The sequence below is a fragment of the Apus apus genome, chromosome 10, assembly GCF_020740795.1.
Source record: "Apus apus isolate bApuApu2 chromosome 10, bApuApu2.pri.cur, whole genome shotgun sequence".
NCBI classification, from domain to species: Eukaryota; Metazoa; Chordata; class Aves; order Apodiformes; family Apodidae; genus Apus; species Apus apus.
Genome location: NC_067291.1, coordinates 3,404,568 through 3,419,177, shown reverse-complemented (window position 1 = coordinate 3,419,177; position 14,610 = coordinate 3,404,568). Strand labels below are relative to the sequence as shown.

At 37.9% G+C, this 14,610-nt stretch overlaps 1 protein-coding gene across 1 annotated transcript in view; it reads right to left on the bottom strand.

Moving 5' to 3' along the window:
- Positions 1–14,610, bottom strand: part of ETFA (electron transfer flavoprotein subunit alpha) — a 30,644-nt gene that overhangs the window by 7,095 nt on the left and 8,939 nt on the right. Inside the window, exons 4-9 of the mRNA XM_051628659.1 lie at positions 14,478–14,560; positions 12,880–12,979; positions 11,581–11,691; positions 10,708–10,809; positions 9,670–9,738; positions 8,562–8,644 (exon numbers count right to left, since the gene is read on the bottom strand). Of these exons, the coding sequence (XP_051484619.1) occupies positions 8,562–8,644; positions 9,670–9,738; positions 10,708–10,809; positions 11,581–11,691; positions 12,880–12,979; positions 14,478–14,560 (548 nt within the window). The remainder of the gene's footprint in view (positions 1–8,561; positions 8,645–9,669; positions 9,739–10,707; positions 10,810–11,580; positions 11,692–12,879; positions 12,980–14,477; positions 14,561–14,610) is intronic.

Sequence of the window (14,610 nt, the reverse complement as noted above, 5' to 3'; positions counted from 1 at the left end):
TAATTACTGTGTATCACAGCATCATGATAAGCCACAAGACTCTATCAGGAGCCAGGGCCCTGACAGAGATCTCGAAGTCTGTAAGCACAGATTTGCATCACAGCACTAAAAAGAAACAACATGCCAAGTCCCAAATATATTCCTAATCAAAGGCAGGATTCCAAATCCAGAATCCAACTTCTTACGTGCTAATTAAAGTACTTATCTGGTATTGGTTTTTCCATAAACTTTCAAAAACTTGACCACAGTTAAGTCTTGTAGAAAGTCATTAAAATGAAAAAAATCACCTTTGGTGACCCCCTAAGCCCTTATTTCTCCTTTAAATGCACCCACCTTACACATTAGCATCTACTGCAAGCCCATGAGACTTCACCTGTATGGTTCTGCATGACTGGTTCCAGAGTTCCCACAGCCAGTAACAGGCTGTTTGGATGACTGTCACCAGAGTGCCCTATGTGTATGACTAATTGCCAGTACACCAATGCCAGTATTGTCCTGTGCATACTAGTTCTTCCAATTATTCATAAAATAATTGGTGGCATACAGTTATCACTACATTTCTGCTTTTATGCACATTTTAAAATACTGCCTTGGGGCACTTCAGGTACATTTGCTTAAGAGAACCACAAGAACAGTGTTTACTTGCAACTCACCCTGACTTTGAATACTGCCCTAAGAGACTCCTGTGCATCCTGCACAGGGGCAGCACAAGATGAGGTGGTTACTTTGCAGCTATTGATTTCTGTGCCAGCTTTTGAATTACACTGAGAACCTCCACTGCGCATCTATTCATGGCCTTACCAGCAGCGTGCTTTTAAACTGGCTAGTTTAATAAACCCCTTTGGTCCATTTACGCCTTTTAAAGGCAGCTCAGATATTTTCTTTGCAAGAGCGAAAGGACAATGAACTTAGAAAGAAATCACTGTAATGCAAAGTGCTTCATATAAGAGATTCCTTCCAACTACAAGCTCTCAACCCAATGAAATACACGTACATTACACTGTATATCAAACAATTATCCAGTGTGCACTACTTTGATGCAGCTATGTTCCATTCAAGAAACACATTACTACACTAAACCCCAAATAGTTTCTTGTTCACTTTAAGAACCTTTGATCAGCCAAGCTATGTAATTACTCTTAAGCATGGTTAGGGTGTCTGCTGGAGTGCAGGGCCATACAGAATTTTTTTTCTCTCTCTAGGGAAAAACACATCAATTGCTTTCAGCTAAATGCACTCACATATGAATATTTTAGTACAATTTAATGTTTCTGCACCAACCCCAAAGGAGCAGAGCATCAATTTGTGAACATAGTTTTCTTGGAGTTAAAAGCTACACTGGATAATGCAGGATGAAAGGGGCTGTCAATCCTTTGCTTTTTAGCAAGTCAGAGAAAGGTAGACTGCAAATTCAGTCCCAGCTGCATACAAACAGCTCTCCAAAGTTTGCCTCTCTAAAGGTACTTTTCAACAACAGCCAATTACCAAAGGAGATATTCCAAAAACAATTTCTCAAGCATGGTCAGTTTTCCCAATGCTGTTCCCATCTGCTAGCTACCTAAGAGCCTCAGCCATTTATACAATGAAAGTGCACCTGCCAGCCTGTTAATAAAACCCACAAACATCATGTACTAACACCACCTTCCTACAAAGAAGCTAGATGAAGGTAGGAGAAATTAAGCAATGTACCATATGTTTGAATACAGAAACTTCAGTATCTCAATATTCTCAGTATTTCAATATATCTCAGTATTTGTACATGTAACAAACAAGGAAGTAATTAAGACCTTCTTGATAAGCAAGGAGTAGGACGCTTCCCCAGAAGAGAGTGAAGGGAAACAAAAATTAACAAATATGCTAACCTGAGCAAGCAAAGTGATGGGGAAGTAACACTGAGGAAGAGTGAAGCATCCACTTATTATGCAATGAAACCATGAGCCAGCCAAGCACTTTAGAGAGAACGAAACCAGGCAAGGTGAAGTATTTGATTGCTTTGTCACTGGATACTAAGAAATACAAAATACAGGAATAACGTAAGTAACTTGATACTGTCTTTCTCCCTTCCTGCTTCTCCCAAAGCAAGATGACTACTAACAAGTGCTAAAAAGCCACTGACTGCAGTGAAAGGGACTGACGAGTAAAGTACCAGGTCAGAAAGTGTCCCATCCTCTCATAAAAGTAAGTGAAGCAACAGGAATTCTACTGCTCTGTAGGAGACCATCCTGCATCTTCATGTATTTCTCTGCCAGGAAATGCTTCCTTGCTATTCAGCTTTCTTTTTCCTGGTTCTTATTTCATCCAGCTCCTGCATTTTCTACCTAATGTAACACCTTAAGGTTTTCCTGTTCTTCTACAGCTTTGGTGCCTTTCAGCTGAATCAACATCTTCAGCACCTCAACTGAAGCTGCACCTCTACACCACCGCTTTTTCCCCTCATTACTACTGTCAATTCCTGACTGTTGTCAATCTGTCTCCTTTTTGAAGCTCCTGCAGTCTATTACATCCAGAGACACCCTCTGCTATGAAATCAAAGCTTAAGCACCAAAGCTAAGCAGGTCAGCATGTTCACTCCTGGCAACCCGATCAGAATGACACTGAGTTCCCATGTGCCTTCCCCACCCGAGGTTTCTCAGCCTGTGCAATATCCAAACACATCTGCCTTCTGGGCAATCATATCACATTTCTAGCACAATCATCTAATCCAGTGTCAATTATTACTACATCATGCACTTCCTAACTCCTGCCTTCCATCTCAGTTTCTTGTCACCTGAGAGAGCAGTCCTGCCTGGCTGTGCTTTCCCTGCCATGTGGACTCTCTCAGTACTGTACCCTCCTCAAGAAGAAAACCTCACAATAAAGTCTGAGATGGGGAAGGTGAGGCCTTGTGCCTTGTAGCCATGGCCCACCAATGGCTAATCCCAGATGGACACCTTGAGTCCAAAAATTGTGAAATACTGCTCTGGCCACACCTTCTCTATTGCCATTTAGGAAAACCCATAGCAAAAGCCAAAGCAGCTTTAGAACCAGGTCCTGAAAGAACACAGACTTCAATAGAGGAAAACAAATTTTAAGAAGAGCCAAATGAACATTTAAACTCTGAAGAGATTAGGATGCCTTTCAGGCAGCAGCAGATCCTTCACAAGGTCAGAGGGTAACAAAATAAACAGCCTAAAATGACATATACTTTCTGAACAAACAAACAAAAAAGCAACTCAATGCCACTGAGGTTTTGTTTGTTTTCTGGGGGGAAGAAACTGAGAGCAAGATAATCCCAGTACAACCCCCCATCATCCTTCAAAAGATAAAGGGAGAATAGAATTAGAATAGGACACAAGGGAAAACTTGAGAGACCATGGGAACAATTTTGGTATCCACATATAGGTGCCTAGTGATATTATACACAGTGTAGACTTTGCCACCTCAATGAGGTGCTGCTCCAGCAGGAAGACTCCAGGTCCCAGACAGTAACTACCAGCCCTGCGAATATTACTTTTCATACCCCAGATGGCCAAAATGGCACTGGACACCTCTGTGCAGACATTCAGTCATCCTCCGCATGCACCTCCCTTGCAAACCTGAACTGCAGAGGTCACACAGCTCAAACTCACAGAAGCTACCTCAGGCTCACAGCACTTGCTTTTTCCTTTTCTCACAACAGTCCACTTTTTTGTTTAAGTATTAGACAAATTATACAAGTTCATGAAAAAATTCCATACTTCTCTGTTAAAAATGTTGCTAATTATACCTAGGGTAAGGAAAGCTAATACTGAACTACCAAATGAAGCATGCATGTTCCATTCATAATTAAGTTTTAAATAACTGAAAAACATTACCATCTTTCTTCTCCTTCCCCCTTTTGTTCTTGTTTCTTTATTGAGTGAACTAGATAGAGCCAGGGAGATTTTTACTGTGAGAACTAACATCCCTAAATATTTGAAATTTCTTATTTAAAAATACCAGTCACTCTGGATTAGTGGTGGGAGGCTTGATTTGTGACAGGAATTTAGTATTTTCTAACGGGATGTACTTTAATCCTTAACAGTAGTCACTCCTGGGAAAGATATTTTTATCCAAAACCATCTAATTTGAACATTTTTACATAGGCTTTTTTTCTTAAAAAGAAACTACACACAGTACTTAACCTGAGGACTCCATTTCTCTGCAGAACACCTCCATGTAAGAAATAGTGGAAAACAACTGGCTTCTAGTTTTAAAAAAATATGCTCCTAAAATGGTTGTCACTGATTAAAGACACTGAATGTATTAAATTACTTTTTTAATTAGGAAGGTAACATTTTATATTTTAATACATACATTTTAATACAGTCACTCTGGATTAGTGGTGGGAGGCTTGATTTGTGACAGGAATTTAGTATTTTCTAACGGGATGTACTTTAATCCTTAACAGTAGTCACTCCTGGGAAAGATATTTTTATCCAAAACCATCTAATTTGAACATTTTTACATAGGCTTTTTTTCTTAAAAAGAAACTACACACAGTACTTAACCTGAGGACTCCATTTCTCTGCAGAACACCTCCATGTAAGAAATAGTGGAAAACAACTGGCTTCTAGTTTTAAAAAAATATGCTCCTAAAATGGTTGTCACTGATTAAAGACACTGAATGTATTAAATTACTTTTTTAATTAGGAAGGTAACATTTTATATTTTAATACATCCACTTACACCTAAAAATGTCCTTCTGTCTTATCAATACAAATCAGCTTCCTCTTTCCTAAGACAGAATGTTCAAACAGGAGGTGCAATCACCTGAAATAAACAGGTTAAAAAAGCTACTAACAAAAATAATACACCAAACATTTTAACAACTCAAATAAGATTAAAGGAAAAAATCAGTAAAAAATCAGCAAAATGCATAAATTATAACATGAACAAAAGCTCAAAGTTGAGCGACCCAAGGCTACTTCGGAAGCTTAAGTTTAACATATAAAAATAATTCTCAAGCACAAAGAAGGTGAAATTTGTACTCCTTTATTAACTGTGTTCTTTCATTACTTGAGCAAAATGAACTAGAACTGTTTCCTGACTGGCAGGTTTTTTTACATATTAACACATCAGCATTTCAGGAAAGCTGCTGTGGTGACAATGCTCTCGTGTCCTGTGATTCACTGTCTGGGCTGCACTCTGAAGAACTGACGCCAGTCACAGAATTCCCAAGGACCAATGACCAAAATCACCATTCCTTCACCAAATCCACAGTCACAGGCACAAGGAAAGAAATAAGCAGCTCCTTTAGCTTACTACCTCCTTACCCACTCATCAGCACAGAAACATTCCTCAGCAGCCACACACAGAAAGCAGCAATAGAAGCACCCCCCCTCTTCCCGACTTTGTGACTTAACTCTCCTCCCTCTGTAGCCTCAACATTGACCCAATTCCAGAGTCCCTCAAAAACAATGTACTCCCATCCTCCACTGAGATTGGGCAAGAGACTATTAATAGAAGGGTAAGAGCATATGCTGAGATACTTTCCCATCAGCAACTAACAGCTGCACAGGACAGCAAATACACCTCAATCTCCAACAGGTTCTTGTGTCCAAAATGCTTTCCCTGCTTTCAGCCTACACGTGCAGGAGTGCACACAGTGTGCCCATCATTCAACAATAAACACAAACCCCAAATCTCAACTTATATAGTTAGGCAATGCACAAAGCTGCTTTGCAATTTCCCAGATAAAACAGCATGAGCTCTCCCTGGGCTACTGATACCAAGCACACCTCGTAGAAAGAGAAGCAGTCATCTTCTACAGGACTGGTCAAACAACCAGCATAATCGTGATCTGATCAAGAAAGTGCTACTCTTCCTTCTAGTGGACTTTATCTTCCACTGCACAGACTTATTTTCTATCTAAAGTATCAAAAAAAGACTGTGAAGTAGAATTAGGAACATGGAGTTAAGAGTCTGCAGCTCTAAACTACCTCATATTTAAGATACCTAACCAGCACATTGAAAAAATAATCCCTCTAGTCAGCAACTCTGAGGGCTTAATATCAATTCATCTTGCACTTTCATTACAATGACCATAAAATATTTTCTATACTTCTAAGCCACTATATGTACTCTGAGATCCAGAAGTATTTGAACAATTTGAAAGAAGAATTTTCAGTACTCTGTATAACTCACTCTTTAACAAATATTTGTTAAGAAGGGAGAGAAAACTGCATCAATCTGCTGACAAGAAGATATAGCAATTGTGTCAGTTAGCATCACTGATTGACAAAATAGTTAAGCATTCATTAGTCAGTCCTGACTATTGGCTATTTTAACAACCTGTAGAAGAGGACAGCAATGTGACCCTACAATGTGGCTGTATGTTCTTAGGACTTTCACATCCTGCTATGAGCCATCTGTGGCAAGTTACAGCACTATGTCTTCATCAGAATCTAGTCCTTCTTGTTTCAACATAATTGTTTATATGCCCTTGACTCTGGAAAGAATGTTCATTGTTGAGCCTCAAGACAAGCAAACCAGAGCTGAGCTGCCTTCAAATTAGCACTTTCCACTCCTTATTGGATATCTGGGTAGTGAAGAACTAAGGATGGTCAGTCTCATCTCATTCCCTTTCAAAGTAAACAGCTGAATGACACTCAGGTTACTCCCGGGCTTTAAAAGGTCTGTGTGAATGACAACCAACTCAAGACTGCCTCCTTTGGAACCTGCAATTTCTATAGGTGTTGCACCTGCACTTGCTGGTGATTAGCTTACTGAAACCCACAGCTGCAATACACTGGCACTTCTGCCTGTGCTGCAACCAAAGGAAAGTGCATCATAGTTAAATACAAATGTTCCCTTAGCAAAGAGGAAGCATCACACTGGGGGCTACAACTCTCCTGCACTATGTCCAAAAAAATAACCATTACATATTATGCACACAAAAAAAAGACACCACCTGAAAGAAGAATTAGGGGAGCATTTATAATCTGAAAAGCCTCACAATTTCCTTAGCAAAGAGGAAGCATCACACTGGGGGCTACAACTCTCCTGCACTATGTCCAAAAAAATAACCATTACATATTATATTATGCACACAAAAAAAAGACATCACCTGAAAGAAGAATTAGGGGAGCATTTATAATCTGAAAAGCCTCACAATTTCCTTGCATAGCAAAGGTTGGTATCACTGCTACCGAGATTTTGGAAGGACACAAAATGCAACCAAATGGACAGACCTTAAGTCTTATAAATAGAATCTGTTTCTCAGAAGTTGGTTTTGGTAGCAGCTGGTTGTCACATAGCTTTACAGGTTAAACATTCACATGTCCCTAGAAACAGCTACACTTGGCCCTCCAGGGCTCTCATCAGAAGGCCTCTGATGAGCACTTAGAAAAAAAAAAATTAACAAAATTGGCAAACATCCCTATTCACATTTCAAAAGAAAAGAACTCAGAAGCACAAAGTCCTAGCAAGGCTCAGGACATCTATGGCTTTTTAGTATTATATTATTGTGATGTGGTAAATGCAGCAGCTGAAATATGACAAGTTTCTCTACTAAGTTCCAGTTCGCTCTCCCTTTCTGGTCTCATTAAATCATTACCAAGTAAAAAATTGGTCTTTTGTGCCTTTCTGCATGTGCAAAAAGAACAGCTTTCTGAAAGGCTACATGTTTACTTGGTTATATATCTCCAAGTGTACATCAGACATTGCCATAGCTGCTGTGTTCTCAGCCACAATCCCTACTCCTGTCCATGATCATCACATCTCAGCTTGTGCTAGTGCACATTCTACCCCACACTGAGATGACCTACATTTGTACCTTCTTATTTACAAATGCTCAACTGTGCTTTAGCTCTCTACCCCATTTCAGGTCACAAGTAGCAATGAAAATCGTACCAGACTTCTAAATGACCTCTCCCAGAAAGGCCTCTCCCAGATCCAATAAGACACAGGGATAGTAATCAGTCCCCTGAGACATCAGGATGCTTAGCAATAAAGACATGCAGTGGGTTATTTCCCATTATTAAGCCACTCAGAGTAAGCCCTTCCTGGTATTTCACTCTACAGCCACCAACCAGTAGATTATTTATCTCTTCACTTTCTTGCACTTCTATCTCTCACAAAAACTTTTGCTTAGAATATAATGCAATAATCTAGTTACAGCTAACAAAATCTTTTTAAAAAATTATCACCTGTAAAAAAAAAAAACCCCAAGAAACTGAAAACACACTGCCCAGGGATCAAGCCACATGTCAATATAATTTCAAGTTTACACCAGCACTGACATCTATTGGTATATCAATGACAGCTGTTAAAAAACTAGAAAAGATTCAGCACAGGCAACTATGCAAAAATCTAGTGTGCAAAAACTGACAAAAAATGTCTGCAGAACACTTACCATTGACCCAAAGTAGAGATTTCCATCACAGCTTGCTGCTGTAGTTTTGCAAATACATGGTAAAGTGACAATGTCAAGCTGGGCACACTAGGATTTTCCTGCTAGGCTCAGAAATGAGCTAAGTCTGTATAGCAGTCATTTGCTTTGAAGGAAAAATGCATGCTAGAAAGTATCACAGCTCTTTTATGGATGATATTCCCATACTTACTGGTGCTACTATTTTGCCCGTCTGTCCAACTTGCAAGTCATTAGGAACAAAGCCAGCATCAACAGCTGCACGGGAAGCTCCAACTAGTTGAAAAAAAATATTTCCAGTGTTTTCTTTTAAAATATTAGCGAGCCAAATTTATATCACCATTAAAGCATATGAATTTTACTGAAGAGTCCCACACTCTAAGGGCACACATGTAGAAACTTCCCACTTAAGAGCTCTTCTGGTAATCCCTCTCTATACCACTGGCTAAAACTTCCAAATACTAAGTACTAATGCACTTCATAAGCCACAGGAAATCCTTGCTCCCGGCACCAAACAACCATATATTTAAAAGCAAGGAAGGCAGTCTGGCATATTTCCATTATTCTCTCTTGTGGCTCTGTCAAAAAAGGATTTTCCCACAAATGCCTTCCCATAATGTTCCTCCAAGACTGAATATTGCTGTGGAGCTCAAAAGTCAGGCCCAGTAAAGTATCAAAGTAAACCTGAAAATGCCACGTGGACATTTAGTTAGTGAAGCCACTAACTTAAAAACAAAGCCATTCTTGTAAAACTAAGCTTACTATTACATGTGAAATCTCAAACTAACCTAGTTAAAGTGTTAAGGCAAACAGCTCCACTCCCTTGCCCAACCATCACTTAAAATACTTTACTGAAACACTGTACATGGTCAGTTTTCTCCTGTTAATGCAAAAGCATGGCAAAAAGACAGAGCCACTAAAACTACAAGAACTGTGAAAGGGATTCTGTAAAGAGGTAGTATGTAAGGATGTAGGAAGAAAATAATCTGCTTTTCAAAGTGAGCCAAGACCATTTTTTAAATTGATACAACTTCTGGTTTTGTTTGTGAGCTCATGCTCAGGAGATTTGAGAGGGACAGGGAATATTATTACAGTTTTGCATTTTGCTTCACACATGGGCATTTAAATGCACGGTTGACCACAAGGACAAGACAAAACTTCATCTACAACTAAACAAACAGGATTTTAAGAGCTTATTTGATAGAGACACAAAAATAAGACTTAAAAACAACGTTCACCTTAATGTGACCTTTTTAAATCTAATAACCAAGGTTAAAAAAAAACGTGGAAAACAAGCTTACCTGCAGCATGCAGTTGATCCGCAAGATCATAAAGCAACTTAAAATTTTCACCACTCTTCAAGCCTCTCCCTTAAAAATTAAGAATAAAAAAAGATGGACAGAAGAACATAGTAAGCTGTATGTTTTTATAATTGCCTACACAAACTTTGTCTTGCATTTGCGAAGGCACAAATACACACTTGCATAGGGGTTTTTTGGCTGTATTATCAAACATTATTTAATATTTGGAGATTTAGCTTTGTCTGTGTGATTAATAATATTATTTCACATGTATAAACCAACACAACTGTTTAGCTTACTTTCTGCCTACAGCACCATGAAGATCATTCTCTGAAATCAGGGAAACCAAAGTTTTTTACTCATCATACAATAGTTCCAGGGGTTGTTCAAGGCCAGGTAGGATGGGGGTTTGAGCACCCTGGTCTAGTATGAGCTGTCCCTGCCCATAGCAGAGGGGTTGGAACTAGACTATCTATCTTTAAGGACCTTTCCAACCCAAACCATTCTATATAAACTAGACAGAGTGGTGTTGCTTTATATATATGAAACAACAAATTTTAATTTGTGCTCCCTCTGCTGGCTTTAGGTACAAAATGCTGCAGTAGTATAACTAAGAAATAATTTCTTAGCCTTGGGCAAACAGTAAAAAATACTCCATCACTTTGTACCCAAAGAGCAGAATACAAACATAATGGTTTTAAATCATTACATAATAATGCTCTGACTGCCTGTAATGATTAGCAGTAATTTTAAACAGGACAGATTTGGACACAAACCCACTTCATATTGCTATAATTTTAAAGGGACTAACCAAATACAACAATGCTCTTACAAAGCCTATTCGCATATGCAAAACCCACGTTTTGCCATTTCATGAAACATGTATGTTGGGTGCATTCCCAGTGGCCCCTGTGCCATATTTCAGAATTACATATTTTTTTTTAACGTATCCCATTATAGTGTTCTGCTACAGATTTTTAATCAGGAGGTACCATTACCTAAATGCAATAGGAGATCATTTCAGTATGATCTACTTACCACCTGATATAACAACTTTGGCACTAGTTAGCTCTGGTCGATCACTTTCAGTCACCTTCTGCTCAATCCACTCAGACAGGCCCACAGGTGGTGGAGGGGTTACTGCATTTAGCGGACGAAGGAAAACATCCACAAGAAACAGGATTAAGCATGTATTTTCAACCTTTTACATTCAAACTGAATGCAGAAGTTAGCTCTTTAACCAAGTCTACCACAAGCTTTTAACTACTATCAATTCTTGCCCTATGGCTCTGAGTTACCAGCCTCTCTCATTTGCTGTTTCCATAAGCTACAGTACAAGCTGCACTAAGATGAAGAATTACTTTGTAATTCTGTGACTGGATTTCTCTATTATCAAAGCTACATTGGCTTCATTAAAATAAAAAATTAACCTGATTTAGTTAAAACTGATACAAAACAGTAATTTGGTGTTCTCAAACCAATTTAAACTGCTACTAAGTTAGCTAGACACTGTAATGACCTACCTCAACTGAAATAAGACCCATTAAACCTAGACTGTGGAGAGCCAGCTACCTTTATTTTTGCCCAATCTTGCTCTGAAAACTAACCTGGCTATTCAAACAGCTGTAACTTTAAATAAGAAAAAGTTTGAAGACTGTAATGGCAAAGGTTTGAGCAGCAAGTGGAACTGGCACAGACCACTGCCACTTATGGTTGAAGAAAAAAATAGCAAGTGACTGGATAACCCATATTTTCCTTTATCAGACGTCACTAAAACATGCAAGTACCTGTATGAAAAGCATGAAGTTAAGAGTATGACAAACAGTTTGCTTGGACAAATACTTCTGCAAACCATCACCATGCAGTGAGCAAAACTCTATTGCATGAAACAACAAAAGAACAAATACTCACGCTTTTCTAAACTGGCACTACCACCACTTGTTGGTGCAGCTTCAAAAGATGTTCCTCGTACAGTAAATATTTTAATTGCTTCATCACATTGTACAGTGCAAAGAATATTTCCTAAAAAAAATAAAAGGTCCCATCATATTTTTACAGAAGATACTATCAGACATACTTTGCTTTTTAAAAACAAAATAATTGAATATCAAAAATACATTAGTTCTTCTAGAACAGGCAACATTCAGAAAGTTACATCCCAAAACTGCAGTTTTAGAGACCAAAACTTGAAGCCTAGCCACTTAATAAATGCAGATTACAAACATTTTAATATATTCTTTAGCTCCGTGTTTCTATAGTATGCCAACAAACGCTCTTTTTCAAAGGATACAGAGCATTCAAAGCAACCCTTATGAATGAGCTTTTAAATTTCAGAAGAGAAAAAAACGTTTGAAAGTATAATTCTTAAACATAAACAGTGTCCCTAATTCAAAGTGGACCTTTTATCCTGTTGCATGACTCCATGAGAACAGAAGCCCATGAGGCCTGCTCCAAGTACCTCTGGGATTATGTTTCTTTTCAATGTACAATCTAAGTTACTTACTTCACCCTGGAGGCTGCAGGGAACACTAAAAGAGAAAAAATGCTGCACCACCAGCTATCAATAAAAAAAAGTCACCTTGAAACTGTGAGTTACTGGGAAGCAGCTTAGAAGTGCAACACAAAGACCACACTCTGGTCATGTAACTCAAAATGCAGTATCACGTTGATGCACATGGTACAATCAAGAAACACAAGCTAATGAACTCATATCTAAATTAAAACACAGGCTCAGACAAGCATTGGAAAAACAAGACAGAAAATAAATGCAAATTAATCCAATTAAATATTGTAATTAGTTCAATGTCTTCATAACTATGAAAAATAACCGTGTGGTATCTTAAATCAGAACTAATGCTAGTCATATTAAATAAAGCTGGACAATTAACTTAATGTCTTACATTTTACAAAATCTGATCAGAAGCACAGAAAGAAATGCAATATGTATAAAGGAAACTACTAAATTCTATTAGCTGAGGTGACAGACCTGGTTTCTAACTGACAGTACCAAAGTTGTTGTGATTACTTGCTTTCTCATGCATGGAGCATAATGAACATTCTCAGGTTTCATTTTCATGAACCACAGCAATTCAGATTGTAAAGTAAAAATTCCTATCATATTCCAAGGTTTTAACAAGGGGTTTGTGTAGAAAAGTTACTGGTATTGGGTCCCTTCTTGACAAATACCACATACTTTTTGTGACTACTCACCTGCATAGATAGTTCTCACAAAAATGTTGGGTGACTGAATCTCAATAATGTCAGAAACAGGAGCAACATCAAGTTTGCCAGCCACTCTGGGAATTAGATTCTAAAAGTTAAAGATAAAAAGTTAGCAAAGTAAATGCAAAGTAAAATGCACAGGGTTAGTAAAAGAATGCCCACTGTCTGGATTTTAACTTTATATAATGCTGTCTGTTAGTGAAAAGGCACACAGAACTAAGATTATATTTTTAGGGCAGCTAACGTAGCTTTAGCAGCCAAATAAAATCCCATTATTGTAATAATGTTAGAAATTTTATGAGACTTACAGTAAGCAAAACCTTAATTTAATATCTTAAATTAGGAGGCTTATTTGCCTCAATAGTTTAAAACTAAATATAGATGTCATTTATTCAGAAATTTGACAAATATTGATTGCTGGGCTCTTGGTACTTGAATTTATAAAAAAGCATTTTTGGAAGCTAATTACTGAAGATGATAGGAAACAAGGAAACAAGTCCCTGCACTCTCCCCAAAAGCCAAAAAAACCCCCAAACAATTATAAAAATTAGTATTAAAATATATATTCTTCTGCTCTGAAATTGACTCTAAAAAGTTACCTAGCACCTTTGGAATGGAAAGAAGAATAAGAAGGGGCAACATAAATCACGAAGAAATTAATGACAGCAAGTGCTTTGCTTGCTTTTTGTCTGTTTCCCCCACAATCTGGTTCCACACAAAGGGCTCACTTCTGAAACATTTACTCACATCAAGCACTCAAATATAGAAGCATAAGCTTTAAAGCAAAAGCTATTAACCTTTACTAAGACACGGCGGATCAAAATAAAACCAAAAATAAAATATGGGAAACCCCAAGACTTAAGATATTTAAAGATTTCTCTTAGCAAAACTACAAGCATATGGATTGATATTGACTGGAAGTGAAAGCAGTCAGATGGAGAACTGATGTCATTATTTATCCCACATCAGCAAGATTTCTAAAGTATCCTTTTTCTCTACTTCAGCTGCACTACAACATTGACCAGATTGTTAGTACTGAGGCTCCCCACATACTTAAAAACATGTTGCTTAAAAACAAGTTTTGAAAAATTCTGTTTTCATTAAAAAATATCCTGGCTAGGACTCGGACCTGTGTTATTTATATATTTTTAGATGTTTCAATTTACATGACTAAAATCATAGATGCAATTCCCCCCACCAAAAAAAAGTTTGCACACACAAAAAACAGGTTGGTTTTTTTTTCACAAAAAAATAAGTTTGCACACTCTCAACATTTTTCATCTCAATTTACTGTACTTCCTGACAATTTTTTAAATGCTTTCAGATCACTTACTCTCTTTTGTGTTACTGTACTTATTGCCTTGTGTACGTAGAACTAAATTACCACTAAATATTTCTTCTACACTGTTGCTTTGTCCAAGTCACCCCATAGTAAGACTCAGACAAGTGTTTCTAACTAACGACTTCTTAACATTTTTTGAAACTCCCAACTGTCCACGGCTGACCTCTCTCAGGCATTTGATTCACAGCCTTACACACAAAAATGTCTGTCTTTTCTACAAGAAATTTTTGTTGCATCTACTTACCTTCCCAAAGGCAGATGCTCCAGCACAAATGTGGGTGTAATTAAATTTTTTATGAGCTTCCAAAATCAAGGGAGTCAGCTCCTCTGAGGATAAAAATACATTGCACAAAATTTACAGCTACCTTATTTTCAAT